Consider the following 23958-nt stretch of genomic DNA (forward strand, 5'->3'; position numbering starts at 1 on the left):
TTTTTTTCTGTGGTGCTGGTGCTCCGTTTCAATCTTTCCGTAAAACTACGCTAGTGAAGTGTTAAAAAGGTAAAACTGATAAGTTTGTGGTAGTTACGATACAGGACTTATACACTTTTTCCTGTACTACGAATATTCTGGCATTTGATATGCCAGACGAGTGCCTTTTACGAGTATTCTGGCATTTGTCGGTGTTTTGGCATTTACTGGCATTCTGTTATTTATCGAAATCCTGGCATTTAAAAGAGTTGTGGCATTTAACAAGCTGAGCGATCAGTATGCTCCCTTCACGAGAAATCTAGCCCACATGAGCCCACCTGACAAGCCATGAAGGCCCGTGCGGCGAACATGTGGGCATAAGTGCGTCATCTGAACACCTGGCAGGATGGCTCATGGGCTAGCTCATGTTAGGTAAAGCGCCTATCCTGCTGCCACTGCCGGGGAGCAAACCATCAATCCTTGTCCAATAACCGTTCGCCTGACCTTTGCTGAACGGAACACGAGTTGAGCCAAATGTCAAATCGCATGGCCTCGGCAGGACTTCGCGCTCAAATATCTCTCTCGAAGCAACTGTGCAGCAATCATGCGGGAATTCTCCGGCACTGTTCCAAACTATTCCAGATGACTGACTTGGAAAACTGGATGCGATGTTTCGCCTGGTCTTTGCTGCTTTGCGCAGCTGAAACTTCGTCTCTCCTTGGAGTGGTCCATTCCTGTCCCACCAGGTTTTTTCTCGCCGTCATTCCCTTGAGTAGCTGAAATGACTCTAACACATGAAGAATAAATACCAGATGTAATTTTGATCTGTCTTTTGGTCAGTGAATGAATTTGATGGTCCTCCGTTTGTGTCCGTTTGAAAATTGAATGTTGCACCATCTTAGCCTAATTCTAGGCTTATGTCTTCTAAGCCTTAGCCAAAAACGAAGCTTATTTGTGCTAAGGCCGGCAAAAGTGAAATCTGCTTCTACCAAGAAATACATGCAGGTTTGTACTTCGCACCACTAAGGTCAGCCCCTCACCAAAAATAGGTAGGAAACAGAAGAAGATAGATAGAAATAGGTAGGAAATAGGAAATAGAAGTATAGCTTTGTACTTTGCACCACTTCCTGCCGCTAGAACTTGTTGGAGGTAGGTGGGGTTTTTCATCAAGCCCTCTGGTGGAAATTGCTATGAGGAGGCGGATCAGACGATCCCTGAGTGGCGGCCATGAAAAAAGCCTTGAAAACAGCCGCTATTCACAACAAAAAATGTCTTTGTAAAAAGCCACCGGTCGCTGCCGTGAGATCGACGCCATGTCAGAGGTATGCCACCAGCTCGTTGCATTTCAGCTCCAAGGAGGCTGCATGTTCCTTTCAATTCGTTTGGCACTTGGCCCAGGGTTTCCCTAACATCGGAGGTGGCACTAGTTATCGCCATAGTACCCGATGGCAGCGGATGGTGCCCCATGATGTGTGATGGCACACGTGGTACTGCTAATGAGGATGGACCGTATACCGTAGAGTATAGTCAATCCAGATGAAAATTTAGTCGTCACCTGAAACAAGCACGGAGAAATCCATAAACCCCTAATTGATTGCTCAATCCAGATGAGCAGTCGCAGACCCTACCCGGATTGAGAAATGCAATTCATCTGTCTGTAAATATGTTCATTGCCTGTCGGCATTGGCCATCATAATCATAATCATCTTCTCTTTGGCACTCAGGTGTGGAATTGATTGTAATTGCATAAGCTGATCTGGACGGAACCAAATCCGAATGTAATTGCATGAACTGACCTAAGCTGAACCAAATCGAGCTGAACAAGACCGAGCTAAACCACACCGAGGTGAACCAAACCAAACTGAACCAAACCGAACTGAATCAAATGAAACTGAAACAAACCGAGCTGAACCAAATCGCGCTGAATCAAAACCGGGAAATAAACCAAACCGAACAGAACCAAGCAGAACTGGACTAGGCGTGAAGCAATTTGTTCTGCCGCTGTTTCAGCACATCGCCAGATGCGGACTGTGGCGAACTACTTCCTGGTGAACTTGAGCGTCGCCAACCTCTTGATGTCCTGCCTCAACTGCTCCTTCAACTTCGTGTACATGCTGAACGCCAACTGGCCGTTCGGCGCCAGTTACTGCGTGCTGAACAACTTCATGGCCAACTTGACGGTGGCCGCCAGCGTTCTCACCTTGATGGCCATCGCCCTGGAGAGGTTAGTTGGAGTCTTGCAGCAGCCTGGTTGGACGCGGCATCGACCCGCTGTGCTCTGTCTGGTGCAAAGATGGAGAATGCGAGGATTGTGAGACCTGTCATGGCGAACCGAGAGGGATGCGCTTTGGTTAAATGGCTTTTCTTCTTGCTGTTCCGGCTTTCTCTTATTACTTTCCAGGATTTGTTTAACTGAAAGCAGTGAAGCCATGAGTTTCGTACCAGCTCAGTCGTGTTCGGACACAGGCTTTCGGCATTCATCTGTTGCTGTTGCTGAGCATACCCTAAGACTGTAAAAAGTGAAGTTCTTCCATCTGGCCAAAGTAACCGTACTCACAGCTAGCATTGGCTGTGCTCAACACCGATAAAGTTCAATAAGACACTAAAATTTACCCAAGCTTGCCACCTTTAAAAAACGGCCAGAATTTCCATCCGCTCGTGCGAGTGCGCCTGACAGAAGGAACATCAGCATGGTATGATGCAATAACCCATGAATGATGGGCTCCCCCGATCTGATAATTAATTGGAGTCTCCAAATGCTGGCAAGTGGCCAATGTAAGCAAGTCATCCTGCGCTATATTCGACGCAAATATCCGACTTCTGCAAATGACGAGAGGCAAGGCAATTTTTTCACCATCATGCAGAGTCGCTTCAGAATCACCGATCTGATACATCATTCGATCTGTGGTTCTGAAGCGATCTGATCTGATCGCTTCAGAACCACCGATCTGATGCAATGCCTGGATGTCCTGTCTTTAGGGTTAAGGCCTCGCGCCGATCAGCCAGTCCACCCGGCATTGATTCGATAACCGCCGACATTGATATGATAACTCCCAGCATTGATTTGATAGCCCTGGCGTTGGTTTGACACCCTGTGCGAATTTCGCCTGATATTCACAAACACGCGGTTGACACTACGCGCCCAAGCCAACTGTCGGCGACGAGAAGTGACTTCCCCCATGCGGTTTTCCCTGGGAGGAAGTTCCCTGGTCAAAATACGCACTGAGCGTACGGGAAAACGACATGACCTTTCGCCCTCACGGATCCCCCGGCAGGAAACGGTCATGACCCTTGCTGGGGGTCACGTGCAGCGCGTTCGTATGTTCATGAGCATCTGACTGAGAGACGCTACCATTGGTTCAGTCTACCGCCTGGCCTATTGACCGGTCTCGGCTAACCGGCTGATTACCCAGCGTGCGAAAATGCACATGCCGATGCCGTCATGCTCTGGTGCCAATGACAGAGGCGCGGGCAGTAATGTGCCGGCCGGGGTGAGAGCACGAGCCACCCCGGGCGAAAGATGACCCGCGGGGCGCGTTGGCTGGCTCGCCACGTACCCCATCTTGGGGCTGGCACGGAATGAAGCCACATTTGGGAATGCTCCCAGCGGCGGTGTAGGAGCGCGAGCTCTGATGGCGCGGACGGTGTGGAAGCGAGATGACCTTAAGCGGTCGAGGGGCACTAATCCCAGCTGGCCGACCGGAGCGAGCTGTGGACTCACCGAGCTCACGGGCGCTAGCCCACGTTATGAAATGTCGGGAGTCAAGCTTAAAAGCCAATTTGTCCCAGCATGTCCTGCTGGCTGAGAGCTGCATGTCATGTGTTATGGAAATTGTGATGCACTACGGTAGTTTTTGATGAATTCCCTCCCCATATATCTCTGTCGGACACGGGTGCAGTGTTGCCATGGACGAAGCGCTGGACAAGCACGTACCATTTCACCTCTCAGTCTGGCTTCAGTATTTTGGGTAAGTTTATTGTGGAGGTCAAGGGCGTGGTTGTTTGGCAGCCGTCAAGAACGTCCAGCGTGGCGGTTATTTGACAGCACGGAGGTAATGCCGGAGAATTCCGAGACCAAAATGCTACGACTCCACGGCGGAACGGGGCAAATGAGGCTTTAAGCCAACAATAACCAGGGCTTAACCAGCGACAACGAGGCGACGCTGGGTTCGTATCGGAACCGCAATGGATAGCACCCCGGGGCAACACCGGAGTAGCACCGGAGTAGCACCAGAGGAGCACCAGAATAGTGTATAATCAGTAATAGAATAGCACCGGGGGTGCACCTGGGCAAAACTGGAGCAACATTGGACTGCCACCAGAGCAGAACCAGAGCAGCACCAGAGCAGGGCTACATCAGCACCGCAGCAGCACCAGAACAGCACCAGAGGAACGCCTGAGTTACACTGGAGCAGCACCGGGGCAGCACCGCAACACCAGAGCAGTGCCGGAACAGCACCGGAGCAGCACCAAGCAGCACCAGACCGTCGCTGCAGCGCCATCAGGCCGTCGCCATTTCAGCACCATAACAGCACCTGGGCAGTGCTGCGGTAACGCCGGAGTTGCACGGGAGCAGAACCGGAGCAGAGACGGAGCGACACAGTGGGTCAGGGCCGCAGCTGACACCCAAGTATCACTAGGCAGGTGGGGATCGGAAACCTGGTTGAGCAAGGAATACTTTGCAGCCTTACGGGCGATGGAAGAAAGGTCACAAAATCAATGGGTAGCAAAAGCAACTGCAGTTCAGTTGCTGTAACGTCGTCGGCTTTGTGAAGGAAGTTCACAATTGCACCCATGAGCATGGTCCGAAGAACCAATATCGACGCTTGCTCGTAAGCCTGCAAGGCAAAATGACCTTTGACCCCGGTGGCGAAGGAAGCCCGCCCGGCGACATTCTATGGGCATTCCAGCGCATGCCATTACGCCGGATTCTTCTCATCGGAATTTCACACCTGCCCCGCCTCATGTTGGAGCCGACCTCGGCCGCCCGGCGCTCCTGCCGGCTACTTCCTCACCACGTGACCTGCCGGCGGCGCCCGAGGGAGGGCGGCGGTCGGCGCGGCTCCTTTGAAGGCTGAACACGCTCGCGACACATCGCCACGGACAGCGACGGTAATACGGCTGGGCGACCGCCGGCAGCAGCTGCTGCGGGCCCGCAGGCAGATGCTGCGATGACGTCGCTGCTGCGCACTTCGCACTGGCGTCAGGGGCGTGCGCGGGGTCCGCAATGACGGGACCAGGCTGAACATTGAACAGAAAAATTGTGCCCGCCGCGCGCTAATACTACTATCCGCGCGCAGATAGTAGTATTAGCCTTATTCCTCGGAGAAAAACCAGGAGAATGACAGCCAGGCAACAAGTGGGCAAGCACGTGTTCAGGCAGCTTTCTTGCTCGAGATGCGGTATGGTTAACCTTATCATTTAACCTTTCCAGGTAAGGGTGGGACGGCAGCACTCCCCCCCCCCCCCTCCCGTCTCCCCTCCCCACCCCGACTGATGGCGGGACGAAGGGTTTCCTGATCTGGTAGACGTGGCCAGTTTCAGAGATGAGCCTGCACCCAGAGTGAGCCTCGGGTCCAACAAGAGCCTTCCGCGACCTGGCCCGGGGCCCTATTCCGCCCTTTTCCGGGACACGGTGTGACATCCAGGTCAACGTGGCTCACATGTGCCTACAGTCCCCTGTCGATCCGCGCCTGTGTCTGCCGGCCTGCCAGGTAGACCAGATTCAGATCAGGTTAAATCAGATCAGATCAGATGAGGTCTAATCAGATGAGATTCCGATCTGATCAGGTTAGATCAATTCAGGCTAGATAAGGTCAGTTTAGGTGATCAGGTTAGATAAGATCGGGCTAAATAAGATCAGGTTAGATAAGATCAGATCGAATCAGGTTCAGATCGGATTCAGATCAGGATCAGATCAGATTCGATCAGTGATTATAGCAGAACAGGTTCAGATCGAGCAGGGGCTCATATCAGGTATAATCGCTTAAAACGTTCAGTGTCACACAGGCTCAGATCAGTTCAGATTCAGCTCCGATCAGTGCGGATCAGTTCAGTTCAGGATCGCTCGGGCTTAGGTAGTAACGTCCAGCATCGCGCAGGGTCAGATCAGATCAGTTTCAGGTCATTCAGGTCAGTCAGATCAGATCCGGTTCAGATCAGGCTTAGATCAGATCAGGTCAGACCATATCAGTCCCAAAGATGAGCCTGCACCCAGAGTGGACCTCGAGCCCGATAAAACCTGCCACGACTTGACCCGAGTCCTCGACCCGGGAACACGTGTGCGACATCCAGGCAAACATGGCTCAGACACGTCCTGTCGATCCTCCCCTGTGTCCGCCGGCCCACGAGGAGGGCCGACAAAGTGCCGCCCATCAGCGCTTCCCCGAACTTCCCCTGCCCATCCCCGAACTTCCCATGGCTCCACGTTCCCCGGCGGCAGGACTGCCGGAAGCCTGCCAACTTCACCGGCGGCCGCTTGCTCTGAGCCGCCATGAAAGCGCTTGTCGCTCCCCCGAGCATTGATTCGCTGACTGCTCCAGCGTCTGCACCGAATAATCCTGACCGGCCTCGGGGCACTTCGCGGGGTCGTCTCGACCAGCCCTGGCAACTGTTCGTGGAGGCGTGGCCTCAGCCCGGGGCGGCGTGCATGTGTATGTGGAGGGGGAGGGGCGTTCGAGGGAGGCAGGTATGGGGTTGTGTGTTGGACATCTGTTGGGTCGTGTGTTGGACCGGGTGTTGGGGTCGTGTTGGGTCGTGCATTGGGCCAGGTGCTAAGACGGGTACTGGATCGTGTGTTATACTGTGTATCGTGTATTGGGTCATGTATTACGCTTTATGCTGGGCCGGGATACTTGGGTGCGGAGTTGTTGAGTGCGGGTTAGCGGTGAGGATGCACTCAATCAGCGGTGAGCTGTATGCAGTATCACATAAGCAGCGGTGAGCAGCGCACTCCGCCAAGCAAGCAGCGATGAACAGTGTAGATGTTTTTGTGCGGTGTCAGACGTGTTTGGTCCTCCTGAAGTCCCGTATGCCTGTTGCGCGTTGGGCCAGGCAGCCGCCACGCCTGGCCGGGTCCGCCTTTCACGCGAAGGAGGCACGTGTGCATCTGCCGCCCTGCATCCCTTTGTGCCCGTGAGCGTGTGTGCGCGCGCGCGTGTGTGTGTGTGTATGTGCTGCGGGACATTCGTCAGCGGCCGGAGGATGATAACCTCTGCAGCCAGGTACCTCGGGTCCTCCCGCGCCTCGGGGTGTATGCACGCTCGCGTGTGTGCTGCGGCAGACCGACACGCTCTGTTTTCCCCGCAGGTATCTGGTCATCCTGCACCCGCTGCGACGGCGGCTCAGTAAGCGTGGAGCCATCGTGGGCATTGTCGGTATCTGGACCGGCAGCACTCTGCTTTCTCTGCCCTGCATCCTCTACTCGCAGGTCATCTCGCACACGTGAGTGCTGGCAGCCAGTCCGTCTGGCACACGTGGCCTCGCTTAATTGGACAATATTCTCCTGCGCACGTGACTTTGCTCCCCAAGGGCACCTCACAGGCGCGAGCATTTGTCATCTGATTTTCTCGCTGGTGTGAGTGTTCGGTTTCTGATTCTCTCGCAGGTTGAGCGCTCGTTATCTGATTTTCTCGCTGGTGTGAGTGCTCGGTTTCTGATTCTCTCGCAGGTTGAGTGCTCGTTATCCGATTTGTCGCACACGTCAGTAGACTGCACGTGGCCGTGTTACACTCGGCAGATCATGTAACACCACGTTACAAACGTGAGCGCATTAGGTCATGTGGCTGGTGCTGGTGGTGATGTGGCTGGTGCTGGTGCTGGTGCTGGTCCAAGGCGTGCCCGCTGACCGACCCAGCCTTATCAGAACCACGGAAAGCTTTTCAACTTTTTCAAACACTAGCCGGGGCCCATCGCCATGTTTTCCAGAAGCTTATATGCTTACTTGTGCACAGGGTTTTATCGCATTGGTCGCAGCTGGGAAACAACAAAACGTCAATTATTTAAACGTTGCGACATATAAATGCTTGGACACTTGGATGTAAACCGTTCGATCCGGTGCTATTTTGCCGCGTGGTCACAAACCAAACAAGACGCAGCAACGCCATCAGATAAACAAGGGTAATGCGCACGGTGTCATGAAAATGACGCGACTTAGCGGAGAAGACAAACTAACGTCTGGTGTTGATCAACCAGTGACGCGAGATAGCAGGTCGTAGTAGGTCCCCTTCTTTCATCTTGTCCTATACCACTCAAAGGGTGAAGTAGGACGAAGGAAGGCTGGGGAGAACATGCCCACACACCTTTCCTGGAATTGCTGGAAGAGCCGACTTCATATGCGGGTTTGGCCCGCATGGGGCAGTTTGAGGACGTTCCTACTAGTCTGTGCTTACCGACTACAGTCTGGACGATAAACGTCATAGAGCACACCCAAGTGCACCCCCTTTGTTCCGAAACCATGCAAGTTTAGTTTAATTTCATTCCATGCTCACTGTGGAGGCTTTTCATTTACATTGTCAAAGGCAATAGAAAGAGACCAATTGCTAGGTAAACAGATGCTTACCGCAGTTCATTCCTCGCTTGAAGCATTCTCGCATGTTTGGACTTAGAACGAGCTTGGCTGATGAAAACTGCACGGCATCTGCATAGCAAATGCGTCGCTTCCAGCACCGGTATTAGCCTTTGGCGAACGCAGCTGTCCAATTTGACGAAGGCGCGGAATACCGACGCATGCCTGTAGGTTGAACAAGTATTTCTGAGATTTTCTCATTGTTCAGTGTGTGCAGCTAAGTTTATCATGTACAGGTAGTGGTACGTAGCTAGGTCTTTTGCCGTAAAGAGAAACTTTTAATTTGGTACGAAATGTGATCGCTTTCCTCACCACAGTCAAGGGTTCGCGCGCGCGTGGTTACCTCGCATTTTCGGTGGCGCTAGGGTATCCCCGATTCTCCTCCAACTGAACATCAATACACGATATCTGATCGATGCAGCTGCTTGTGCGTCAATGATCTATATGAACTCACACCACGAAGCGCCAAGCGATAAAATATATGATAAATAAATGATAAATAAAATAAATGATACGGCGCATTCTGCAAAACCTAGCATGAGGCCTCCATACATAGATATTGTGCCTGCATGGTAACACGTTCCGTCAAATAACACAACCAAACCTTTCCGTAAGGAATTTCACCGAGCCCTACGACACCATGGTATCTTTTTTGGTTTCATTCCATCCCGGCGACAAAAATATCCTATGATTTTTGGTTGGTCGTTCGCCTTGGTGACAGGTCGGCGACAAATCGGTGCATTTCCTATGGTCCTGCCGGTCAGCCGATTCGCTGCTTTTAACAGCCGGCCCTCAGTGTCCCGAACTAATGGCATGAAATACTGGAGAAAGATCTGGATGTGGTGATTCCTCTGGCAGCAGGAACATGCTTTAATCGTTGCAATGCGACTGATATGGGATGGGTGGTGACTTTCAATACACTGCGACTTTGCAAGCGTCACTGCGGCTTTTCAGGCAAGGACGATGTTGGCCATTTGCTGATAATAACACTCTTACTGCAGCAAGCAAGCTCTGGAAATGAACCATCCTGTTGTGTTCATGCTCATTCATATTTGTTGGCCTTTCTTAGCAAGACATTTGCCTAGATGCAATATCATTATTACTTTTGCTAGCGTTGAGTTGAAACAATTGTCCTGATGAAATCCTTAGCATAATTGCTGCACACAATAAATACTAGTTGTGAAGCACACACGCGCAATGGATGCCGCAGGGGCTACCAAAAATTTGAGCGCGACTGCACAATATGCTGGACTGGTATCCTCAGAAAACCTTGAGGGGGGGGGGGGCGTGCCGCATCGACCCCCTCGCCCTCCTGTCAGAGCGAGCATGTTGTTCCGGAAGAACTAGCAGCCTGATGTGAAGCTACTAACAAATAACATCACAATTTACTTTTTTGGGGCACTGCGAAAAACCCCACCACGCAAATCATACGTCAGGCTTGTAGCTTGCCCGAGGTATGGTAGATAGTTTCATGACGGTGAAATGGGGCTCGGAGCGCAACCGTGATTTTCATCAGGGGAAGGCCTCGAGGACGCCCGCATATTGGACGTCATCCTCCAGTACTGCTACTACTACTACTGCTACTACTACTACTACTACTACTACTACTACTACTACTACTACTACTACTACTACTACTACTACTACTACTACTACTACTACTACTACTACTACTACTACTACTACTACTACTACTACTACCTCTATTGCTACTACTACCACTACTACTACTACTACTATTACTACTACTATTACTACCACTACTACTACTATTACTACTACTATTACTACCACTACCACTTCTACTACTACTCCACTGGTTCAAATTCTGCCACGTGGTACTCAGCTGCCTTGGCTACGCATGTCTTTGGTTTTTTTGCGGCCAAAGAAGCAAATCCAGCCGTCGATCAAGTTTAAACCTGAGGCCCAAGCAAAATCTTGATGGTGGAAGAAAAGTGTTGTGATTGGGCCAGTCCATAGACTAGGGCCGGTGCGCCCGTTTTCCCAGCAGCAGCAATTATCCTGTCACTAGCTGAATGACATCGTATACTTGGACGTTTTCGTTGCGTGCATAATGTTGAAAATTGTGGTGATGACAGAGGCTCTCGGTAAAAGGTTGAATCTTGATGACGCTATTGGAAGTGGACTTCATACCATTTTATGTCATCTGGTATCGCTCTACGCTGCTGGCGATAATTTTGACTGCAAAAATTCGGTCAGCGACAAAAAGTACAATTTTACCACTCTGTGGTTGACGTTGGCCATTGAGGCGACCCCGTCTCGACCCCCCTCCCCCCTCAACTTTTGACATTTAAAAGGGAATATCCCACATTCGAAGATATTAAAGCAAACATCCGACATTATGAAATAAGCTCACTGATAGCTATTGGTGTAATTTCAAGCAGGAAAAAAAGTTCCAGACAACAAAATCCCATTTTTTAGGCAAATAGGCTGCTCAATGCGTTATTGTTTTATTGCACCATGGAGCGCGTGTACAACATTCACTTTTAGACTTTCAATCTCCAACACTCTCCCGACAACAATATCTCGTGGCCCGCGGCAGCGCTGGATGTGTGGTGAATCAAATATCGTTAGGCTCTCGTGTTTTCGTCTTTTCTCGCGGTGTTTTTGCGTATTTATCCGTGAGTTTAAGGAGGCTACTTGCATTCACATGCACGGTTATTGCGTTATTCTTAAGCTGCTCGGTTGCAAGTCTTTTTCCCGTTATAACTAGGAAAAATGTATAACTTCTTGTATTATATAGCACAAAACGTAATTCATGCTAGAATCTCACACAGCTTGTACACCATGGGTTGCGACCCAAGTGGTGGCCTTTATTTCTGGAAATCATGCCCATGAACGCTAGATATCAACGACTCGACAAATATATTTTTATTAACCCTGAGCGCCGCACCGTCAGGGGAATGGCAGGATGTGAATGACGTCATTTTTGCGCCATCGATGACTGGGAAACCTCGAAATAGTCTGCGCGGAATAGTTTGCACGTCTTTGCGGGTGCGTTGCCCAAAAGCTTGGGGGTTTTGGGTCTCAAGATGGGCAGGCTTGTGAACTGCACCGAATGATCTTTAAGATAACTATTCCAGTTCAAAAACCCATACACATGTGGGACACTCCGTTTGAGATGCTTAGCTTTCCACATAAGACATAAATCCCAGCTGGCACAGCACCACTGTATTTTAGCTGGGGCACTCTTGCGTTCAGAGTATTATCAACAGCTTCGGTGCCCCATTGGCTCAGCCATTTCTCCGGCGGCCAATAGAAAACAAGGGCATTCGGCACCGGGATCGCATTTGCGATTAACGGGATCCTCTGACCGATACGCCCCGACCAACAATGACCAAAACAGCGACAGTCGTCGACAGACCATGTGGCTGGCAATGCATCCCTTATGTTCAAGCTTGAAGATCGCGATGTACCTCGAGCTTCAAATTAACAGGTTGTAAAGGCTGGTCGTAACACCGACCAGCTCATGGCTCACATGAAGTTACACTCTGATTCAAAGGTTCGTGCGTTTTAGTGCCACTAGACTGCAGCGCATGTGTAACAGGACGTTACCGTAGCGAAACACAGCCTCCATGTGTCACCGATGGGCTGGTTGTTCTGACTATAGTCTGATGTGATTGTATGTACGAGAGGACTGGAAGGCGATGTTCAAACAAATATTCCACCCGTCCTTCCAACGCCTCGTTTCGATCCATTCGTATAACACATCCATGTTGCTGAATGGTGAACGTGCGAAGTGCTCCCGTGCGTGGAAGCTCAGATATTGGTGTGGAGGCAGGCAGTAGCGTCGTTGCCGCTCTGGACCCATCGTGGCTTTTAATCCAGACTGACGGCGGCTGGGTAGCGGCTGTGTATCGGGACATCGCTTCACCGAATGATCACTGTCGCTGTCGCAGTGATCTGGCCTGATCTGCTCGAGGACTACTCGTGATTTAACCTGATTCGGTGGGCGATCTTTCCGATTTGATCGTACTTGATGGGAGCCTGTCGTGATCAAGGTTGGTATGGCCTAACCTGGCGCGGATCATGAACTGACTTGGTTTAGGTTTACCGCGATATCTCACTCCAGCCCACCCCGGCCTGGCCCCTTTTAGCCTAACAAGTTCCATGGCCCGGTTTTACCTGTCTGGATGGGGACCTGATCCAGCGTCCTTGGCATAACCCGGGTCATGTAATCATAACCTAGCCTAACCCGTACTTGTCTGATGCGACCTGACCACGTGACCCGACGGGTAACAGGTCTGGTTTGTCTAGCGTCGTCAATCGTGATCTAACCTGACCCGGTGTCAGGTCTGCCTCGCCCTGACCCGGCGCCAGGTTCACCCTGACAGTCCTGACCCGACCTGGTGCCGGGGTTGTTCTTACTGCCCTGACCTGACATGGTATCAGATCTGTCCTAACCTGGATACCCATGACCTGACCTGACCTGCGGCGATCTTGCCCGGCAGGTACAGCGGCGGGAACGTGAGGCACGGCTGCGTTCTCGTGTGGGATGATGGACCACCCATGATCTCCTTCACAGACTACGTGTGAGTGAAGCTGGCAGTACCATCGGCGCTGAAACGAATGCCTCATCGCTGTGCGGAGTTTTTTAATTAAGGGAACCAGATTGCAGGACACAAATCAATATGCACGTTTACAACATCATTTAGGCCTAAGACCTTCCAGTTTATGAAATCGAACACAGTTCTTCTGCTGGACTATTCTAGCACATTCAGTAGAAAGAGGGAATGTCACGAAGTCAGAAATGACAAGAACGGCCGGCCACCTGGCCACTAATCGCCGTTGCCGGTCGACGATTCTGACGCATATGCATCAGCATCTGACGCAATGCATGGTTTGGCGCAGGATGGCGAACGAACATTTTATTTCATTTCCCATACGTATACTATTTCCAGCACCTTTCAATGGAAGCAAGCGGTATGAATAGTCCCACATTCGCGGTCTAGGTATGGCTCGTGTTAATCTGATAGCCCTTAAAGGCTTGGTGTAAGGAATGAGTTCAGATTTGTACCTGGAGCAAACCATTCTGTTTTTCCATGCCAAAATCTGTGAACTGATGAACTGTTCTTTTTCCTTCAAGTTGTAGAGCATTATGATGCTACAATGCGGCTTTTCAACACTAAGCATTCCCAGCAGCTGAGATAGTGCTACTTTTTACACTTTTGCTGTAATACTTTGGCCCAAGCTGTGGCCATTATAATGATTACCATTACGTCATCCGCATTCCCTTGCATCTGCCTGTTAACATTGGGCCTGTGTCAATTCCAAAACCTTGCAGAACTATTGCCTCGTAATGGAAAGCTGGCGAAATGAAAGAAACGTTATGAGCCAGAAGAATGCGACGCAGCGTTCTGAATATGTTACAAAAGAACTAAGTCTATTTGCCTAGTCACTTTACAGGGGAACTATTCACCTTGAAATAGTGAGCTTGGACATGTGCGTCGAGAAAATTTGCTTTGGTATAACGTGCGCTGAATTTATTGGAGTTACAATCGAAATGGCGTTCTTGGATATGTTGTACGCTGAGACGATGTTCGGTGAAATAGGTGTTCCAACGTCAAACAAGAAACATCAAAGCAGGACCCTGAGAATGTCAGAGGGAAAACACATACACATCAAAGCGCGCACAGGCAGACTGATGGCATTTAGACATTGGCCTTGAAGATGAACATCTATGTATTTGAATAAAACGAATCATTTAATTGCATATCAACGCTGCTAAGAAAAGACTTAAAACAGCTAGCGTCAGCAAACACGTCAGCCTGTGTATAACGTGTTAACCCCGTGTATAACGTTTTTTCCCCGTGTATGAAGTGTTAACCCTGTGTATGACATGTTTACTCTGTGCATGATGTGTTTACCCTGCGTATGACGTGTTTACCCTACGTATGACATGTTAACCCTGTGTATGACGTGTTTGCCCTACGTATGACATGTTAACTCTGTGTATGACGTGTTGACCCTGCGTATGACGTGTTTACTCTGTGTATGACGTGTTTACCCTGTGTATGAGGTGTTACACCTGTGCATGAAGTGCTGACCCGTGTATGACGTGTTGAACCTGTGTATGACGGTTCGGCATGGCTTGTGATCGCGTGTGATTCTGCCGTTTGCTGTTCTAAATAGCTACATACTGCTGCTGAGCATATCCTTCCTGGTGTTGCAGGTACAACATGGTATTTCTCACCACCACCTACGTGTTTCCAATGCTAGCTATGGCGGTATCATACTGCATCATCGGTAAGCACGGTGATATGGAGTTTTGGCAGACCCGCTCGATGCACGCGCAAAAAGTCACCCGGCAGTTTTTGCGCAGAGAATCTCTCCCCTTCCTGCAGCGGCAGCTCGCGCGTCTGCACCAGCAGGCCGCGAGTAGAGCCAGACCAAGGGACGCCCCTAGGACGTCATTAACCAGGGGATTTCCTAAGGCTTTGATGTTCTCGATACGCTGAATGTGCCTCTAAAAAAACACTAACTTCGCCGGTGCTAGATCTATCGCCACATTGGACCGCCTAATTGGCATGAGATGCGGATCTAAGCTCCTCCTTAGACTTGCTAAAGCAAGCAGTAGCATTAGAAAACTTCGCAATATCTCCTGTGGCCGGCTTATTGGTTCAGGTCAAAGGCGGTCAGACTAGCTCTGTTCAGCTTTCGCTTCCAGACATTTTTGCCGCCCCTGCGCAAATTTCTACAGGTCCGCAGAGTAAAGCTGAAACACAAGGCACACTACCATTTGCTTCAAAAGGGAAATATGAGTCCACCTGGGCTCATTCCACGAGCTATCGTTACCTTGACTCGAAATAGCTTCGCGTTTGCTGTCTTGATGGACGATGGAACTGGCACATTACACACTGCAAAATATGTGTCAGCAGCATTCCCGCTTGTTTTATATCATGACAATGTTTCAGGGTTTGCTACGGTATGGCTTTGACTGTGGATGACTTCTTGATACAGCACTAACAAATCTCAGCCACTTTTGTGCATAGTGTTGGGCTTCACTGGTTTCAAGGCTGATTTGACGTCATTTTTAAGATTTGACCTCGCTGGGATTTGACATCAATTCGTCTCACCAAGGGTCGCGAAAATTGACAACATGTAGGCTGAAACCACGTCACTAACAGGCTAAGCACGCGTGGCAGCACTAGTTCTCCGTATTATCGCCAAGCAGACTTTTGTGTGCGTTACCGTAGGCCAGTGGTTTGGCCTCGCAGCGAGAAGATGTGGCTTACAGGTCACGCTAAGTTCGGCCCTAGTAACGAAAATGACACGAAAATGTTCTTAGTGTTTCGAGGGTGTCCACAAAAATGCGGAGGTACGTGGCGGGAAACGGCGCACGTGCGATAGTGCGCCGAACAGAACGAAACGAGCGGCTGCAGTGGGGCGTGGCGCGCAAGTTGCGCATGCGCCGTGCTTATTTCCACAAAACTGTACCCCGGAAACCATCTGATGCAGGATTATGCTGAGAAACGCGGCCCATGAAAGCGAAGGATGACAATGTGAGACAAATGAGTCGAATGAGCCGAATGAGCATATGTCGACCAATGGTTGAGCGATCGCAAATGCAAACCGTTTAAAGCTCTAACATAAATGTCTTCACGTGGCGGCATTTCTTTTAAATGTTTGACAGCTCCATTTGCCTTAAAAACGTCAATGAAATGTCCGAGCCAAGACCAATCAAGCATGATATAAATCGCTTTTCATGACCTTACTTTACGCACGCCATTACAGACTCCTTCTTATCAAATTGTTGCAGATCATATTTGACACACATCTTTACAGACGTCATTTTACGCACGTTCTTACAGACCTTAATTACACATGCTTTTACAGACCACATTTTACACGCCCTTTTACAGACCTTATTCTACACACGCTTTTACAGACCTCACAGAGTCCTGACGGATTGAGATTCAGCTGAGTCATCCTCCGTTTTACTGCATGAGCTGCCATGTCTATATAGGCCTATTTTACATCAGTGACACTTTCAGCGCCAGCGCTTGACTGCTGCTGATGTATGGTGTATGCAATATTTGGGTTATGCATTCATAGAATTCAGAAACGTGCGATTTTTTTACAATTCATACTACAACTCTTTACAATTTTTACAATTTTTACAATTTTGTCTTGACTTTTAAAAATGTTTTACAGTTTATAGTACAAATATTTTCGTGCGTAAGTGATACATTGGTTACTTACCTATAGGCTGACATTTCATCACGTCCGGCCGAACTTTCTTTGACTGTAAAGCACAAATTATCCGGCTTGTGGTTTGTCATTCATTTTGTAAACAAACATGAGGTCTGGAGGTGTTTGACCCCTGGTGGCTTTGCTGTGGAGCTCCACATATGTGTACAAAGTGTGCCAGCTATACGCATAGAGTTTTCCAATGGCCCGAAATCAGTGCGTTTTCCGATTTATCGGTGCCGTTGCCGCGCTACAAAGTCTGGCTAACAGCCGTCATATGCTTTTATCTGTCCAGGCGCGCTCGACAAATCCCTTTTTGACAGGTCGAGAGCTTTGGGGCAGCCGCAGCATCGGCATACAGACCGATCGTCAGCTGGCTTCTGTGAGATCAAAACGGAAGGTGAGGGAGAGAACGTTGCAACATCAGCATAAGGAAACCGGCCAAGAGGCCTTCTGCAGTTCCAGAAGATCGTTGTCAGCCTCATGCATCACCTGTGCATGTGCTCGGTTTCAACGCGCAACGCTTTGCATTTTCAGATTGTTTATAAAATGCCTTATCTTAAGAAAAACACAGCAATAGATGCAAGGATTCGCACACGGCACCTCGAACCCGAAGGAAGTGCTCGCCAAGAAGCTTGCCCTGCGGACTCCGAACTAAGCAATTAAGTAACTGAACGAGCCTGGGTTCCAATCCCGTTTGGGCCATTGTTTCTGTATGCTAATGCAACCGCCGCAGCGGGTGCCTTCGCACAGCAGAGTGCGCGACAGCGTGTGGCGCTGAACATTCATGCGCATACACCTGCTACTCTGTTACTTACACCTATTGTTTCATTACATTTCAAATGGAATGAAAATGGTTTTGAAACCGGCCTGTGGCTCGGTCATGCTCGGGATGACGTAACTGTCGACCGCATTAAGATCAACGACACGTTGGTTGGCTAAGTACCTTATTATCGGCACGCTTTCGCTGTAACTGAGCTTGCTCAAACGCTCAGACGGCTAGCAGGACATTGATACCAGTCACGGAGTTCGAACAGAGCGCCGGTCCGTCCGCTGAAATTAGTTAGCTAGCAACTGCACTAATGCAGGGGAGTTCACCGTTGCGGTCAAGGGCGATTGATTGTTTCAGTATGCAAGAGCTGATAATCAAACAAGTGCGTATCAGTGCGATTTTGCTCCCGATCAGTTACTCACATGCTTACGTAATCTTTCAGTGTGCGTACTTAGCTTATCAATAGTTTGGTTAAAAATTCAAGGTCTGAAAGCCGGTCTGAGAGTCCAAAAGTCAGTTGTTTCCCTAAAAAAGCATCCCATTGGCTATTTTCATACCCTTCTTAACTGAAGACTGCGGTAATCTCAAATGTCCATTGTACCTCCGAACACTTTCACGGTAAAGGCACCGCAGCTTAAAAAAAATAATTTGTAATTTGTAGTAAAAATGTAATTTGTAATAAAAATGTAAGTTGTGATAAAAATGTGATTTGTAATAAAAATGTAAGTTGTGATTAAATGCAAGGTAATAAATGTAATGTAATTGGTAATAAACAAAATAAATTTGTATTCCAATGTACCTCAAAGTAGTCTTGTGGGGAATTTTTTTAGAATTATCTTTCGTTTTGTAAGGACGGAAAATCACCACACAAAGGTATGCAGGAAATAAATCAAGTTGGGACAACTTCAGTTCCTGCCAGGTTGTCACGTTGTGGTGCAATCGGTCTTGGCAATACTCGCCCTGGTCCGCAACCTTCGCAGCGATGTAGTTTCCGGCGGCTTTTCTGACTCTTGCTGAACAGGGTCACACATATGGAGAGTACTAAATCAGTCTCAGAGAAATACACCTGACATAGATAAGACAGAAGTACTAGCCTCATTCCCCGGATGAATAAACACGAGAATGGAGATATATTTGGGTTGATATTTCGGCAACATGCCTTTATCGAAACAATAGCACTTCTGCTATCGTTTCGATAAAGACATGTTGCCGAAATATCAACCAACTATGTTTCCATTCTCCTGGCTTTTATCCGAGCCATGAGGCTAATACTTCTGTTTATGTCAATGATGTTCCTCGCTAATGCACTGAACAACTTACGTAAACACACTTAACAGTTTACTGGTAGTCATGAGTGGAGAGCACGGTGTGTGCAAATGGACCAGCGTCCATGCCTGGTTTTCTAGAAAGGGTAATTGTTTCCACGCTTTTTCGATGAACGATGCCCGTCCTGCCGGCTTTCCCCGCCATCCTATCTTTGGGTTCTTCGACACTGTTGCCGTCGTGAACCCGGGTCATGATAGCCACCAGGACCTTTAATATGGTATTCGCAATAAAATCCTTAAATATTTATGCGATGGATCTGTATGTATTCAGCCCATGACCGGTTAGTGGTAAAACTTTCCGTAATTAGGGATTCCACGCGAAAGGTCCACTAAACTATTTGAATTTGCTCGAAGGCGACTTTCCTGAATCAAAGTAGCAAAACTTTGTCATTTCTGCCATTTTTATTACATTCATTTTTCATTTCATTCATTCATTTCATTCCATCATAGCCATTTCCAAATAGCCACTTATGATTGGGAGATGAAGGAGTGCTGTTGAAGGATCTGTGCTTTCGATTCGCTAAATGATAAGCTGGTCTCTGATTTTCTCGCAGCTCTCGTTGGGAAGCATTTATTTCGTGTTGTTTCATGATCATTTATGGCGATGAGCGCAGGTTGAAACGGCGTATTTTTGTGGTTGAACCTATGTTTGGTTGATAGCATCGCTCAAGCAGTGCCACCTCACATACACTGAAGTGACTTATTGTCGGTGTAAGAGCTGCAAACCCCTGCCAACTCATAATGCCGAGAAAAACCCCAACGTTATGGGCGTTATATGGCCGTGCAGACCAGGTGCCAGAAAGTCCCAATACTGTTACTTCTGAGTAATAAACCCAAGATATTTCCCCTTTATACCAAGTCCGCCTCAGTTGTGCAGTGCTGAAGCGCTTCAGCGTCTGCATTTGAAAAGCTGCCGCTGAATGTCCTGCTTATTTGCGCATGCGAAAACGGATGGTGCGTTTCAGGGGAGTGTTGTCAAATTGTCACTACACGAATGTCACCCTCGCTGATAAGGCAGAATTAATGTTGCTGCAGAGTTTGGCGGGGTGGGCCTATGGTTCCATCGGTTTTTATTCTATGCAAAATATCGTTGACTTAAGCTAAAAGCGAAAACGCTGAACATCAACAACAAAAGCATCATAATCACCATCAGTACCATCAACACGTCTAACATCATCATGATATATGTACTTATAGAGTAATTGGCGAGTACGATATGTGTGTAAAATTGTGCTTTGTATGCCCGAAGTGTAAACTGGTCGTCTTTGTTACTAAAGCGGCCTCAGGGGATGGATGTTTTAAACTGTGCGACTTTTTCAGGTTTTTCCTTATGACTGTCTAAATCTATTTGTCATATATTTGAAAAGGTATGAGGAAGGGATATAAATAATGCCGAAATGCAATGTTCAAAAAAGCCTGTTTAAATATTTTGTTACACAAACTGTGTCCTAACTCAAGCATATTCCCAAGGACATCAGTGCAATGTGAGCCTAAAACACGTGTATTTTCTCAACAGCGACCCTCTCGGTGAAGATGCTCGCTAGATGACTATCACGCTCCCGCATCTGCGCCGACGCTCTCAGCCGACAATCCTGTTTCAGATTGTGAGAATGTTCATCATCGTGGTCACCACGTTCGCGGTGTGTTGGCTGCCCTACCAAGCATATTTCGTGTACGTGTACCATGACTCCTCCCTTGCGCGGGCTGACTTCGTGCAGGTACGTACCTCTGCTATCACACCTTCACGGCGAAGGTCTGTCACGAGCGGATAAAAAATAGTGTGCTATGTATGTAGTGTCTCCCATTGAAACCTGGCGCCGACTATTTGCGATACGAATATTGGTCAGGAATGCTATGGCTGCCACTGATCTTGGCGCTGATTCCAAAAATTTCAGTGCAGCCGAAGCTTCTACAAATTCTCGTTACCGTCAGTCCGGCTTTCGTTCTGTTCTGCAGTCCGTTTTTTACGTCGCAAGCTTTTGAGTTTCTACGACGTCTGCGACGTCAAAGGTCTCCTCGCCCCCTGATAAGGCCCCATCATGTGGTATCATCATGACATGCATGATTCTAACTCACGTCGAATGTAGTGGACTGCCTACTGGTGCCCACCAAAATATTAGATGCACTGCTCTCGCTCAGTTCTGTACGTTCCCACCTGAAATCAGGCATCTTATGCATGGATTGAATAAACTGTCAGCCAGTTTCATGACTGGAAACTGTGCTTTGGCATTTAAATTTAGGCGAATTGACATGGGGACCGCCGATGACTTAGATTCGCCGGCTCCTCCTTTTCATCAATAGCTAACACTAAAATTGGCAAAAGCTACTGGGATTTGCCTCAACATTCTTAAGAAAAGTGCTTGACCCCATGACTGGAAATTTCAGCTTTCACTTATGAGTCATCCCACTGACGTGACCCAGACGTACGGCACAAGGGACGATCCCGCCCGTGCCGTCTCGCACAGCGTCGGTTATATTAAGGCTACGAGTTGATTGCGCCCGGCCTCGACCACTGCTGCTGGGCGCCAACGCACTTGAGCGTGGCTGTGCGTTTTGATATCCGGCTCGGTGGCGCCTAAATCCAGCTCGAATTGGATCATTTCTTCGCCCTGCTGCTCGTTCCAGTCCGCAGCCGCTCGGCTCCGGGGCTGGTAACGGGAGTCGGTCGTTGCCACGGAGAATGCACGCCAGCTTTGCCGCAGCCCGCTACAGAGGAGGGCGTGCTCTTGACTTCGGTGTTTCACGGGCTGACGTGACGTAGATGAAACGGCCGAGTATTCCCCGGCAACAGCTCCGGATGTGTTTATTAGCACACGCGGTGGTTTTTGCGGTGTTTTTTGGAGCTCGCGGCTGCATTTAAGAGCTTGATTTTGTGACTGAGTAGGGAGAGGCGGCACAAAGCCGATTGAAGGTGAAGATAGGTAAATTGGGCGACATCTTCTACTGTTCTGTCTACCTTGTGGTAATTGGCAAGTTGCCAAAGATTTTTCCGACACTTGCAGCATCCAGTTATACGACATTGCTTCTCATTGGCCCTCTTTAGTACCCATTTTGCCTCCCCCTTACAATAGACGGCCTGAGTGTTGTTGGTGTGACGTCAGTAAAGACTTGCTCAGTGCAGCATTCGTTTTCTAGCAGAACGCGACCTAGCTGCTTTATCCTTAATCATCCTTCCCTCGGGCTGTTAGGTGTGGGTGTGCCGGCCTTTGGAAACGTAATCACTGCGAAGTCAAATATCGGGAGATCAAAGAGGCCACGAGTCTCCCTGTTTGCTGAAAGGCCCCTGCAATAGCTTCAGTTCAGTTCTACCGCTACTGAATCGGTATCCTTCACCGTTGAAAGTGTGACCTGGCAGGTAGCTTATGTCGGCGTAAAAAGCGTTCGGGGGTGACACCACTTATACTCAGAGCCGTCAGGCACGGTACATGGCTCGGTAGAGTCACGGGCCATGGGCAGTATTCGTTGGCCCAGAGTGAGCTGCTGAGGTTTTTTGTTGTCAGCGGGGCGGTTGTCAGTCAAGTTTGGGTCGAATGTAGGGTGTCGAAAACCACAGCATCACTTTTAAAAGCTTTCTAAAGGCTTGGGTTGTAAAATTGGTGATTCGTGAAGGCATTTTGTCTGAAATTACATGACAAAGTTTGCATGACTTTAGAGCATTAGCGTAGCGCGCATTTCCACATTTCCAGAAAACCGTTGTCAACAAAATATGTCACCTTGACACAGCCTAAGTTTTTTTAAAAGTAGTATCTTGTGTTACATGTAACATGCAATGCATGTAATAATGTAATACCTTTTCAAATTATTTTGAAATGTCTTGTCTTAAGAACAACTTGTGTGGTGCGGCGGTTAGAACGAGACGTCGCCGTCACCAGCAGCATTGCATGGCCGGCGAGCTTACAGAGAATACTGATGCCAGTCTAAACACAAACAGTCGCATCACAGCACACACGCATAAAAGCGAAGCGGCCAATCAGGAATCGATGACGACGCACGTGCCGTCGGGCGCAGCCAATTACGAGTCAGAGCTGAGGCCGGTGGCCGGTCGAGCGCAGCCTGGAAGCTAGGCTGTGCCGCCGGGCGGTGGCACGATCAGATGGTGTGCTGCAAGCCGCCCAGATGTATGATGGTCCTTGCAAGCGCACGTTTCATCACTGTCGCCTTTGCCGCACCTCTCTCAAGTGCGGAATTGCGCGCTGGCTGCTGTCATGGATTGCTGCTGAGGTTTACGTAACGTGACGGTACTTGTGCGTATGTGTTTCAGCACCTGTTCCTCGCGTTCTACTGGCTAGCCATGTCATACGCCATGGTTAATCCTCTCATCTACTTCTGGATGAACAAGAGGTCAGTTCTTGAGAGATGGGCATTGTATATCACGGAGAGGTCAATGAGTGTGTGGAAGACTCGCGTCAATAGTGTCCACATTCTGCGCTGTGATAAAGGCGCCAACCGTTTGCCGCCCATTTCGCGTGTCACTCAGAAACGTCCACGGACGTCGCATGTCGAAACATCATGGTTTCGACCAGCGACCATAGCATGCGCTAAAGAAAAAGATAATATCAATAGTCCAGGAGTGCATGATTCTTGATTTCGTATTTCGAAAGTGAAAACAGAAATTTCCAGACACCAGTGATTTGACGGTGACCCCCAGCAATCTCCTGACAGAAAACTACTCATTTCCAGCGTTATCATTTCGGTTAACTTAAAGGGAGCGTTCCACATTTGTATTGAGTTTTGAATTAAAACAGTCACCTTAAAGATCACTGGGTGCAGTTTACAGCTCTGGCCTTTTTAAGACCTAAACCCCTATAGTTTCTGAGCTATACGCCTGTAAAAATGTCAAACTTTTTCGATGTCATCCATATATCCATGACGCCATAACAACGTCATTCAAATGTTGTCATTCCACTGGCCGTGTGGCGACCAAGGTCAATATGAATATCACTGTCAAGTCACTCATATCTGGCGTTCCTGAGCACGATTTCCAGAATAAACGGCCATCAATTGGCTCTCAATCAATGTTGCGCAAGGTATGATGACGTAACCAAACGATGACGCATTGTGGAACATGCTTACCAAGCAGAGGATGTGCTGTCTAGCGTAGTTTT

At 48.9% G+C, this 23958-nt stretch overlaps 1 protein-coding gene across 1 annotated transcript in view; it reads left to right on the forward strand.

Moving 5' to 3' along the window:
• LOC119104785 (tachykinin-like peptides receptor 86C) overlaps positions 1–23958 on the forward strand; it is a 37267-nt gene that overhangs the window by 5909 nt on the left and 7400 nt on the right. Inside the window, exons 2-8 of the mRNA XM_037228508.1 lie at positions 1990–2203; positions 7288–7422; positions 13018–13098; positions 14739–14812; positions 17080–17156; positions 20455–20571; positions 23115–23194. Of these exons, the coding sequence (XP_037084403.1) occupies positions 1990–2203; positions 7288–7422; positions 13018–13098; positions 14739–14812; positions 17080–17156; positions 20455–20571; positions 23115–23194 (778 nt within the window). The remainder of the gene's footprint in view (positions 1–1989; positions 2204–7287; positions 7423–13017; positions 13099–14738; positions 14813–17079; positions 17157–20454; positions 20572–23114; positions 23195–23958) is intronic.

Source organism: Pollicipes pollicipes, unplaced genomic scaffold, assembly GCF_011947565.3.
Source record: "Pollicipes pollicipes isolate AB1234 unplaced genomic scaffold, Ppol_2.1 Scaffold_6052;HRSCAF=7182_pilon_pilon_pilon, whole genome shotgun sequence".
NCBI classification, from domain to species: Eukaryota; Metazoa; Arthropoda; class Thecostraca; order Pollicipedomorpha; family Pollicipedidae; genus Pollicipes; species Pollicipes pollicipes.